Below are 12273 nucleotides of genomic sequence, written 5' to 3' on the forward strand. Positions count from 1 at the left end.
GTATGGTACATTTCACTTTAGCATATACAACTCTGTTCTACAAGAGGTGTTCTAGTAGAGATCTTCTGTATGTTATAAAAAGGACTGTCTTATATTTTGAATATTGTCATTGGCTTACAGATAGGTAACATTTAACTGTGACTATTTGGAAATACTCACAAATGAGTGTGTTCCTTTGTAGGAACTTTTCCTGTGGACCTTACCAAAACACGACTTCAAGTCCAAGGCCAAAGCATTGATGTTCGTTTCAAAGAGATAAAGTATAGAGGGATGTTTCATGCCTTGTTTCGAATCTATAAAGAAGAAGGTATATTGGCTCTGTATTCAGGGTAAGATGGATTCTTTCCTTACATCATGAATAGAAATACTTTTTAAAGAAGCCATGTAGGGACAGGCATTGTGGTGCAGTAAGTTAAGCCGCTGCTTGGGACACCTGCATCCCATGTGAAAGTGCCAGTTCAAGTCCTAGCTGCTCTGCTTCCAATCCAGCTTCTTGCTAATGCATCCCAGGAAGCAGCTGACAATGGCTGAAAGTGCTTGGGCCCCTGACACCCATGTGGGAGACCTTGATGGAATTCTGGGCTCATGGCTTTGGCCTGGCCCAGTCTTTACTATTGCAGGCATTTTGGGGGTGAACCAGCAGATAGAAGATCTCTCTCTATCCTTTCCTCTTTCTCTGTTGATCTGCCTTTCAAGAAGGGAAAAAAAAAAAAAACCAGAAAACAGAAGCCAGGCAGTTCAGCTGTCTGATAGTTTGTGCCCTTCATAATCACCCTTTCAACTTGTAATTATATATTGAAGTGCCAGTTTATATTTCATCTGGTTGCAGGTCTTGAGCTTTTGATTTTTTGTGTTCGTCTGCCTGTAAATGATACATTTTAAAATGTTTTATCATTGTAGCATAGGTTTTCTCCTGGTTTCTGAATCAGATAGCCGTTGTTAATAGCAGCACCAATTAACTATATATTTTTGTGAACTTCTTCCTAAATTGGCAAATATTGACTTCTTTAAAAATTTTTTCTTTAGATACATATTATTCTGGCAGCTTAAATAGAAAATATGAAATGAGAGAGAGGGAAACCCATTTTAGGGGGACCAACTTTTGATTAACCATTTGTGGTTTATTTTCCAATTTATAGTTTATCTGCTATTAATTTGCTAGGTCAACTGGGTTACCAGTTGATTGCACAGAGAATGGACATCAATATTATCACTAACTTATATTAGGCTTAATTTAAAAGATAATTAATTTTTGTGGGAGAAAATCAAGTAGTATATGTTGAAGCAAGTGATTTCGTGGATCACCTTTTTACCCTGTTCTTTCATCATCACAGATAATCACAAGATACTCTTTTTCTGATAGCAAGAAATAAAATCAGTAATATGCATATTTTGTCTTCATTTTCAGTCCTAACCACTTGAGCTGCTACTGTCTTTCTATTTATATCTCCTAAAATATAGTTCTGCAATTTGGAAGAATCTCAAAGGAGGTATGAGTGAGAATGTCCCCAGTTTATAAGCAGAACATAAATAGGGCAGAATCTTGGCTCTAGTACCTCCTTGTTGATAGGATTCAAGATGTATCTGCAACTGTTTAGAAGTAAGGGTTGATTTTTTTTAAAGATCTATTCATTTATTTGAAAGTCAGAGTTACACAGAGAGAGAAGGAGAGGCAAAGAGAGAGGTCTTCCATTCACTGATTTACTCCCCAATTGGCTGCAATGACTGGAGCTGCACTGATACAAAGCCAGGAGCCAGGAGCCTCCCCTGGGTCTCCCACACAGGTGCAGGGGTCCAAGCACTTGGGCCATATTCTACTGCTTTTCCAGGCCATAGCAGAGAGCTGGATTGGAAGAGGAGCAGCCGGGACTCGAACCATCGCCCATATGGGATGCCGGCACTGCAGCTTTACCCACTTTGCCACAGCGCCAGCCCCAGGGGTCGTTTTTTTTTAAAAACAATCTCTGAGGTATATAATGGCATATAGTTCTTTTTATACATTACAGGGTTCAAGTTGCTAATATTTTCCTAATGATTTTTGCATATGTATTGGCCTTTAATTTTCATTTTTTGTACTGTTTTGTCTGTTTTTTGTGTCAGTGTAATACCAGCAAAAATGGATTCTATTTTCTGGAAGAGATTGTGTAAGATTAGTGTTAGTAATTTAAAAATTAGGAAGAATTCCTAAGCAAAGTTATATAGGCTTGGAGATTTTTCTCTTTTTTTTAAAGATTGATTTATTTATTTGAAAGTCAGAGTTACAGAGACAGGGCACAGGGTGGGGGGGGGGAGAGAGAGAGAGAGAGAGAGAGAGAGAGAGAATGAATGAATCTTCCATCCACTGGTTCACTCCCCAAGTGGCTACAGTGAGTAGGGATGCACCAGGCTGAGATCAGGAGCAGTAGCTTCATCTGGGTCTGCCATGGGGGTGGCAGGGCCCTAAACACTTGAGCCATCTTCTGCTGCTTTCTGAAGTGCATTAGCAGGGAGCTGGATTAGAATTGGAGCAGCCAGGACACTAACAGGTGCCCACACAGGATATCCGTATTGCAGGTGATGGCTTTACCTGCTGTGCCACAATGCTGGTCCCTGAGATTTCTTATTTGGGAAATTTTTTATATTTTATTTTATTTATTTGAATGGCAGAGCCAGAGAGAGAGAGAGAGAGAGAGGGAATGCATCTTCCATCTGCTGGTTCACTACCTGAATGCCTTCAAGAGCCAGGCTGAAGCCAGGAACCTGGAACTCTATCTGGGTCTCCCACATGAGTGACAGAGACCCAAATACTTGGGTCATCATCAGCTGCCTTCCCGGTCACACTAGCAGGAAGCTGGATCAGAAGCAGAGGAGAGGCCAGCACTGTAGTGCAGCGGGTTAAAGCCCTGGCTTGAAGTGTTGGCATCCCATATGGGTGTCAGTTCTAGTCCTGGCTACTCCACTTCCAATCCAGCTCTCTGCTATGGCCTGAGATAGCAGTAGAGGATGGCCCAAGTCCTTGGGCCCCTGCACCTGCGTGGGAGACCTGGAAGAGGCTCCTGGCTTCTGGCTTCGGATTGGCATGGTGCGGCTCCAGCCGTTGTGACCATCTGGGGATTGAGCTGGTGGATGGAGAACCTCTCTCTCTGTCTCTACCTCTCACTGTAACTCTTTCAAATAAATCTGAAAAAAAAAAGAAGCAGAGGAACTGGGACTCAACTTGGCACTGTGATGAGGGTTGTGGGCATTGTAGGTGGCAGCTTAACCCACTGCACCACATGCCCTTCCCCTTATTTGGAAGTTTCTAGTTATGAATTCAAATTCTTTAATGATTGTCTTAGTTTGGGCTGCTACAGCAAAGTACCATGCACTAGGTGGCTTATAAAGGACAGAATTTTTTTTTTTCTGGAGGCTGAGTTCTGATGAAGGCCCTCTGCTGGGTTGCAGAATGCCCACTCCTTGTATTCTCACAAGGCAGAAAGAATGAGAGGGCTCTCTGGGATCCCTTGTACAAGAGTACTAATTCCGTTGCCTCAGCCTTCTGACCTAATTACCTTCCAAATGCCCTGCTTCCTAAGGCCATCACATTGGAGGCTAGGATGTCACTGCGTGTATGACTTTTGGGGAGGATACAAACAGTCCGGTGCAATGATTATGAGACTTAAGCAGATTGTTTTTTATCTTGGTTGAGTTTTGGTAGTTTGTGGTTTTCAAGGGATTAGTCCATTTTTTCTAACTTGTTGAATTTAAGATCGTAAAGTTGTTTATGGTATTCCCTTTATTATCCTTTTAATGGATGCAGAATTTATTGTGCTATTCCCTGTTACCTTTCTGATGTTGGTGACTTATATCTTTTTATTTTTGTGAGTCTTACTAGGGGGTTTATCAGTTTTACTCATTTTTTTCAAAGGGCCAACTTTTTGTTTCATTGATTTTTCTTTATTTTCCCATTTTTAATTTCATTGATTTATGATCTTTGTCTTCCCTCTGCTTTCTTTGGATTTTTTGTTTGCTTGTTTGTTTGTTTTGCTCTTCTTTAGTGTCTTGAGGTAGACACTTAGACCATTGCTTTGAGACTTTCTCATTTTCTTTTTAAAATTTTTATTTTGTTTATTTGAGAGACAGAGTGAGGAATCTCCCATCTGTTGATTGCCTCCCTAAATACCTACATCAGCCAGGGATGGGCCAGGCTGAAGCTGGGAACCAGGCATTCAGTCTAGCTCTCTCATGTAGGTGACAGGGATCCAAATACTTGAGCTGTCACCTGCTGCCCCTCAGCATGCACATTATCACGGAGCTGGAGTTGGGAATAGAACTGGGAGTCAAAGCCAGGCACTCTAATGTGAATTGCCAGCATAGCAACAGTATCCTAATTACTCTGCCAAACACAGATCCCCACTGTTTTCTAATGTAAGCATTTTGTGCTGTAAATTTCCTTCAGATCTGCTTTAGCTATATCCTATATAATTTAGTAGGTTGGATTTCCATTTTTATCTAGGTCCATGTGTTGAAAAACTTTCCTTTGAGACTTCTGACCAATGGGATTGTGGAGAATTATGTTGTTTATTTATTTGTTTTTAAATATTTTTTATTTATTTGTTTCAAAGAGAGAGTTACAGACAGAGGGATAGACTGACAGAGAGGTCTTCCATCCACTGGTTCACTCCCTAAACGGTTGCAATGGCCAGAGCTGAGCTGATCTGAAGCCAGGAGCCAGGAGCTTATTCCGGGTCTCCCACACGGGTGTAGGGGCCCAAGCTCATGGGCTATCTTCTGCTGCTTTCCCAGGCCATGGAGAGAGCTGGATTGGAAGAGGAGCAGCCAGGACTTGAACCGGAGCCCATATAGGATGTCAGTGCCGCAGGCAGAGGTTAGCCCACTGTGCCACAGTGCCAGCCGCAAAAGTGTGTTAATTTCCAATTGTTTAAGGGACTTTCTTCAATTTCTAAAATATTTATTTATTTAGTGCTGGCACCGTGCATAACAGGTAAAACTACCACCTGCAGTGCTGGCATCCCATATGGACGCCAGTTCCTGTCCTGCTCTACTTTTGATCCAGCTCCCTGCTAAGAGCATCCTGGGAAGTAGCAGAGGATGACCCAAGTACGTGGGCCCCTGCACCCACGTGGAAGACCCAGAGGAAGCTCCTGGCTCCTGGCTTCGGATCAGCCTAGCTCCAGCTATTGCAGACATTTGGGGAGTGAACCAGTGGATGGAAGATCTATCTGTCTCTCCCTCTCTCTCTCTCTGTAACTCTGCCTTGCAAATAAGATTTATTTATTTGTGTATTTATTTGAGCGGCACCGTGCATAACAGGTAAAACTACCACCTGCAGTGCTGGCATCCCATATGGACGCCAGTTCCTGTCCTGCTCTACTTTTGATCCAGCTCCCTGCTAAGAGCATCCTGGGAAGTAGCAGAGGATGACCCAAGTACGTGGGCCCCTGCACCCACGTGGAAGACCCAGAGGAAGCTCCTGGCTCCTGGCTTCGGATCAGCCTAGCTCCAGCTATTGCAGACATTTGGGGAGTGAACCAGTGGATGGAAGATCTATCTGTCTCTCCCTCTCTCTCTCTCTGTAACTCTGCCTTGCAAATAAGATTTATTTATTTGTGTATTTATTTGAGCGGCAGAGCAACAGGAACTGAGGGGGAGGAAGAGAGAATGAATCAGTCTTCCATCCACTGCTTCACTCCCCCAAATGGCCTCAACAGCTAGGTCTGTGCCAGGACAAAACCAAGTGCCTGGAACTCTATCCTGGTCTCCCACATGGGTGGCAGGGGCCCTGATACTTGAGCCATCCTCCACTGTCTTCCTGAACACATCAGCAGTAAGTTGGATTGGAAGAGGCATAGCCAGGACTTGAACTGGCACTCTGATATGGGATGATGGCTCTGCAAGCCATGGCTTAACCACTGCACCACAATGCAAGCCCCAGCAGTTTCCTTATTGATTTCTAGTTTGATTCCATTGTGATCAGAGAACATGCTCTATGTGATTTCAATTCTTTTAGATTTGTTGAGGTTGGTTTTACAAAGTGTGCTGTCTTGGTGAGTGTTTCCTGGGTGCTTGAAAAAAAGATCTTCTGTGTTATTGAGTGGAATGAGGTGAGTAATAGAAATGAGTAAGTGGGCTGTCTAGTTATGTATAACCCTCAAATACATGTTGAGTATAATTAACTTTCTTTTCTCTTCTTTTTGAAAGAATCGCTCCTGCTTTACTAAGACAGGCATCATATGGCACCATTAAAATTGGGATTTACCAAAGCTTGAAGAGATTATTTGTAGAACGTTTAGAAGGTCAGTGTGCTTTCTTTTGAGGTGCTACTCAAAGGTATTATTGAAATAATGCTTAGTGAGAAGTGTACATCATGAGATGCCTGCAAGGACAAAGTGAGCTTGAACTGATTTGGGATAAATCCTTGTAGACGTGATATATGGATTAGAGGGACCTGTTTTTAAATTTGTCCCTATCGAATAATAATAAAGGCTTCTGGCCATCATAGAGGAAACATGGAATGGTATTGTTCGGAAAATAAATGCTATTCTCATCAACAAGAGGACTTCAACCTACAAGTCATTTTCTAGCTGCCAATTTTGATAAGCTTTTATTACATAGGATAATTTTAGGCTGTTAGAGTCTATATTATGATGTACCTATGGCCACCTTACCCACAGTCAGCATTATCGCATGTCTCTTTATTTGCTGCTGCAACATTTCCAGCCTGATACTGTACTTAATGGTTATTTTACCACAGGCCTGGGGCTATTGGATGTTTGGGGACAGCTGAAGAGCCTTTCGGTTAGTAATGTCCTTTGAATCACTATATTATTATCCTAAATCAGCTTTTTCTGGAGCTTCTTCTTTGGGAATCATGGAGGATTCCCTTCTACTTCTTCCTAAAATAACTTCCTTTCATACATTCTTTACTTGGGTTTACTTCCTTTTTATTTGTAGGCTCTTCGTGGTGGGGGAGGAGTATGAAGATGGACTTTTCACTGCAGAACTCTATGCTCTGTGGTTTCTTTGTTTTTATGTGTGTGGGGGGGTTAGTTCTAAATGGTTGCTTTTCCACATCTGACTACAGACACCTTCTGTAAATAAATAGAGGGTAGAAGAGATCTAAGACCAGTCAAAATTAATATTTAGATAAATATTTCTATTAAACATAGATTTGCTCTTTTATCACTCAGTTCCTGAATCTTTAGTGGTGAAGATTATGCAGAAAAACATTTAAAAAGCATATTCTTTAAATGTTTGAAATGGTTGAAGAGAAAATACCACATTCTGAATTCAAGTGGGATATTGATAGCTATGTAGAAAAATAGAACATGTTCCAGTGTACGTTAGAGATAAGCACTTTTAAAGAAATAATGATTTATATTTTATAATTTTTATATATTTCAGTACTGATTTGGGATTTAGAAATTTTTTTTTATTTTTGGAAGCTTTGTAGTTTGTTTCTAAAGTCCTCTCTGACCAAGTTTCCTTTTCTCTGATAGCTCAGTATTCTATTTTAATAAGCTGGTGCCTAATATAAGCAGGCTCTTTTTCTTTTTTTCCTTTTTGCAGATGAAACTCTTCTAATTAATATGATCTGTGGAGTAGTGTCAGGAGTGATATCTTCTGCAATAGCCAATCCCACCGATGTGCTAAAGGTAAGAGAGGTGTATGCAGCGTGATTTGAAGAGAGCATGAGCTTTGAGTGAGATTTGGGTTCAGATTTCCAGTCTGTTGCTTGACAGCTGTAAAACCTTCAGAAGGTCACTGAATTGCTTTCAGTGTTGCTCAGTTTCTATAAAATGACGATGATAAATTGCTTATCACATAGAGTTATTACAGGTCGGAGAGAATAGGTGTAAACTGCCTAGCATTGTCCTTGGTAGTAGTTGCTCAATAAATAGTAGTCAATTTATTATGATAGACTTTAATTTGTTGGTCTTCAAACTAGGGTGTGTAAGCATCTATGGAATCTTTCCAAGGACTTTGCCATTTTAAGAGAATCAACTTCCAAATCTCTTACTTTCACTTGTATTCTTTCCTAAAACTAATCTGAGAATGAATATGTGTTTATAATATCCCTTTCCCACTTTACAAAAGAAAGGCATATCCCAACCCATTCCAAATCTTGGTATGGTATGTTGACCTATGGTATAACCTGGCATATCAAACAAACAGGTAAATCACCATACAGTTTTCAGGCAAGCTTCCTTTAATAATTAGTTGGAGTACCTTAAATCTCTCCAGCCTCTGTCTTTCCCTGTATTAGCCATAATTTCTCTTAAGGGTGAGATTGAGCTTTAAAAAAAAAAAAAACCTGTATTTTGGGTATTCTGAGTTCAGAACCAGAACATTATAGGTTAGTCATGCTGATTTGTTAAGAATAGAATTGGATTTCTTTAAGTTTTTTAAGATTTATTTTATTTATTTGAAAGAGCCACAGAAAGTGGTAGAGACAGAGAGAGAGGTCTTTCATCCACTGGTTCACTGCCCAAGAGACCATGGCAGCCAGAGCTGAGCTAATCCGAAGCCAGGAGCCAGGTGCTTATTCCAGGTTTCCTACGTAGGTTCAAGGGCCCAAGGACTTGAGACTTCCTCTGCTGCTTTCCCAGGCACATTAGCAGGGAGCTGGGTTGGAAGTGGAGCAGCTGGGACTCGAACCACTGCTCATATGGGATGCCAGTGCTGCAGGCCAGGCCTTTAACCTGCTGCGCCACAGTGTCGGCCTCAGATTTCTTTAAGGTTTTATCAATTCACAGAATGAAATATTTATTATAGTATCAATATTCAACTCACTTTATTTCATAAAATGGTAAATTTATTAACTTTATGATTAATTAAAAGCACTAAATATGTGATTAAAATATGTGAGAGAATTCCAGACTTTTAAAGATTATTTAATGGGGCCAGTGCTGTGGCTTAGCAAGGTAAAGCCACCGTCTGCAGTGCCAGAATCCCATAAGGGTGCCAGTTGGAGTCTCAGCTGCTCCACTTCCAATCCAGCTCCCTGCTATGGCCTGGGAAAGCAGCAGAGGATGGCCCAACTCCGTGGGCCCCTGCACCTGCATGGGAGACCCAGACAAAACTCTAGGCTCTTGGCTTTGGATAGGTCCAGCTCCGGCCATTGTGTTGAGGCCACCTGGGGAATGAACCAGCGGATGGAAGACCTCTGTCTCTCTCTCTGCTTCTGCCTCTGTAACTCTGCCTTTCAAATAAATAGATAAATATTTTTTAAAAAATATTTTATGGTGAATATGACAAAGAGAGTAAGAGGATGCATGCTGTATTTGAACTGGTGGAACCACAAGTGGCTAAGTTAATGAAGAGATCAATTATAATTCACAGAGTTTTGAGAACTGAGTGACTTGAAAAAATGACCATGAAGGCAACCACTGGTGGTTGATGGAGACAGAGAAAAGATATTTAATAATCTTTCTGGACTACAGTGAGAGTAATTTTACTACAGAATTTTTATATCACTTTAGATTTACTAAACAAATATTTATGACAAGAATTGACTGTATATTAAGACTATAGAATATTTGCAGTATAATTACACTTGTTAGAAAGTGCTTTTCGGCCAGCACCGCGGCTCAGTAGGCTAATCCTCTGCCTGCAGTGCCAGCACCCTGGGTTCTAGTCCCGGTCAGAGCGCTGGATTCTGTCCCGGTTGCTCCTCTTCCAGTCCAGCTCTCTGCTGTGGCCAGGGAGTGCAGTGGAGGATGGCCCAAATGCTTGGGCCCTGCACCCTCATGGGAGACCAGGAGAAGCACCTGGCTCCCGGCTTTGGATCAGCGCAGTGCACCGGCCTCAGTGGCCATTGTGGGGTGAACCAATGGAAAAAGGAAGACCTTTCTCTCTGTCTCTCTCTCTCACTGTCTACTCTGCCTGTCAAAAACAAACAAACAAACAAACAAACAAACAAAAAAAAACCTTCTATCTCCTGTCCACAGAAGTTTTTTTTTTTTTTTAAAGTGCTTTTCAAGACTAATAATACTTAACTCCGTGAGTCTTCCTTTCTTATCCATCATGATTCTAGGCTTAATCACCTATGATTCACTTCTGTTTCTTGTCCTTCTGACCTGTCCAACAAAATTATAACCCTTGAACAATGCTATAATCTACCTTCTCCTTTCTTATACCTCTGTGAGACTGAAGGTATGGGGGTGGAGAAAGCCACGATCTTAGACTTTGGCCAGGCCAATATGATTTATAAGCACAATTGGACTGTTCATTCCTTTCACTTATCCTTGAACAGCTCTTTCTCCTATCCTCAAAGATATTTTAAACCATCAAGCTTTCATTTTAGCTCCTTACTCCTATTGCTCTCAACAGACAACTCCTACTTCCTGTGGCCTTGCCTTCCACCTCTCAACTTCCTGTCCTTTCTACCCTTCAGCTATGAACTTGTTTAACACATATGCTCATCCTTACTGTGCTGTGGTGGTTCTTTAAGTGGTATTCTCCAGGCTAGCAGTATCAGCATCACCAGGGAGCTTGTTAAAAATGTAAATTCCCTGGCCCTACCCTACTGCACCAGAAAGGGTAGGGTAGGGCTCAACAGTCCATGGCTTTGATCTGCTCTTATTTACTCTGATTTCATCTGGGGCTTCTTTTGTCCCCTTTCTCTTTTCTCTTCAACTTCTTCCTTTGTACTGGTTACCTCCCCTCAAGGTATAAATATGTTCAAGTCTATTTAAAACACTTTTGCTAAATATGTTCAAGTTTGACTATCTTTTTTTTTTTTTTTTTTTTTTTTTTTTTTTTGACAGGCAGAGTGGACAGTGAGAGAGAGAGACAGAGAGAGAAAGGTCTTCCTTTGCCGTTGGTTCACCCTCCAATGGCCGCCGCTGCAGCCGGCGCACCGCGCTGATCCTGGCAGGAGCCAGGAGCCAGGTGCTTTTCCTGGTCTCCCATGGGGTGCAGGGCCCAAGCACCTGGGCCATCCTCCACTGCACTCCCTGGCCATAGCAGAGAGCTGGCCTGGAAGAGGGGCAACCGGGACAGAATCCGGCACCCCAACCGGGACTAGAACCCGGTATGCCGGCGCCGCAAGGTGGAGGATTAGCCTATTGAGCCACGGCGCCGGCTTGACTATCTTAAAATATTTTTTCTTGACCCTCACTTTCTCAAAACATCACTTTCTTTTCTTCTTATCCATATTTCACAAAATAACCCTCACCTTCCTTTTTTTCGTAACTTGCTGTAATCACTGCTGCTACTTGGTTGAAACTACTCTCCTCATAGTCCACCTTATCCAATCCAGTGGACATTGTAGTTCTCATCTCACTTAACCTATTTTGAGTAATCCCTCCTTACTTGATTTTCTCATTTTCTTTTGACACCAAAATATTTAACTTCTTCTAGTTTTCAAACTCCTTTGTTTTGTTTGCAGGCTGCTGCTTTTATTTTTGCACATACCACACATGTTTCTCTTTTCCTACTTACAGTTCTATCTTTAGTCCTTTTCTATAATCTCTCTCTGGTTGGCCTTTCTCATTCTTTTGACTTGAGCTCTCAGCACCTCAGTAAGGGTATAGTGGAAGTTGGTGTTACAAAGAAATTTAAATATACAGCCTCAAACAAGATACAAGTTTATTTCTCCCCTAGGTTATAGTCAGAGGAGAGCAGTTTTTGCTAGTGCAGTCATCCAGAACCTGGGTTCCTTCAATTGTGTTACATTGGGAAATCCTAGGGAAGGAGTTGGCAAGCTGCTGTCTGTGGGCCAAACCTGGCTCAGCACCTGTTGTAAATACAGCTTATTGGGACACTGTCACCCCATTTGTTTATGTATTGTTTATGGTTGCTGTTCTGCTTCTATGGCAGAACTGGGTAGTTGTGACAGAGGCCGTCAGCCCCGTAAAGTCTAATATATTTATTATCTGGCCTTTTATAGAAAAAAAAAGGCTGAACCCTGTCCTGTGATATTGTTTTTTTTAAAGATTTATTTATTTATTTATTTATTTGGAAGTCAGAGTTACACAGAGAGAGAAGGAGAAGCAGAGACAGAGAAAGGACTTCCATCCACTGACTCACTCCCCAATTGGCTGCAATGGCTGGAGCCGTGCTGATCCGAAGCCAGGAGCCAGGAACTTCTTCTGGGTCTCCCATGTGCGTGCAGGGGCCCAAGGACTTGGGCCATCTTCTGCTGCTTTCCCAGGCCATAGCAGAGAGCTGGATCAGAAGTAGAGCTGCTGGGACTCTAACTGGTGCCCATATGGGATGCTGGCACTGCAGGCAGCGGCTTTACCTGCTGTGCCACAGCACCGTCCCCCATTGTGATATTTTTTTAATCTG

At 42.0% G+C, this 12273-nt stretch overlaps 1 protein-coding gene across 7 annotated transcripts in view; it reads left to right on the forward strand.

Annotated features, from left to right (window-relative positions):
- SLC25A14 (solute carrier family 25 member 14) overlaps positions 1 to 12273 on the forward strand; it is a 44545-nt gene that overhangs the window by 7202 nt on the left and 25070 nt on the right. For 3 of the 7 annotated variants that reach the window (XM_008273187.5, XM_002720292.6, XM_008273188.5), the window contains 3 exons: positions 182 to 329; positions 6181 to 6275; positions 7549 to 7634. In XM_008273187.5, coding sequence (XP_008271409.1) covers positions 182 to 329; positions 6181 to 6275; positions 7549 to 7634 — 329 coding nt within the window. Of the gene's footprint in view, positions 1 to 181; positions 330 to 5989; positions 6084 to 6180; positions 6276 to 6733; positions 6778 to 7548; positions 7635 to 12273 lie in introns of those variants that run through there. The other 4 variants (XR_016227742.1, XR_016227741.1, XR_016227740.1 and 1 more) reach the window with 4 other exon arrangements.

This window comes from Oryctolagus cuniculus, chromosome X, assembly GCF_051225735.1.
Source record: "Oryctolagus cuniculus isolate XC-2025 breed Fujian yellow rabbit chromosome X, ASM5122573v1, whole genome shotgun sequence".
In the NCBI taxonomy this organism is placed as follows: domain Eukaryota; kingdom Metazoa; phylum Chordata; class Mammalia; order Lagomorpha; family Leporidae; genus Oryctolagus; species Oryctolagus cuniculus.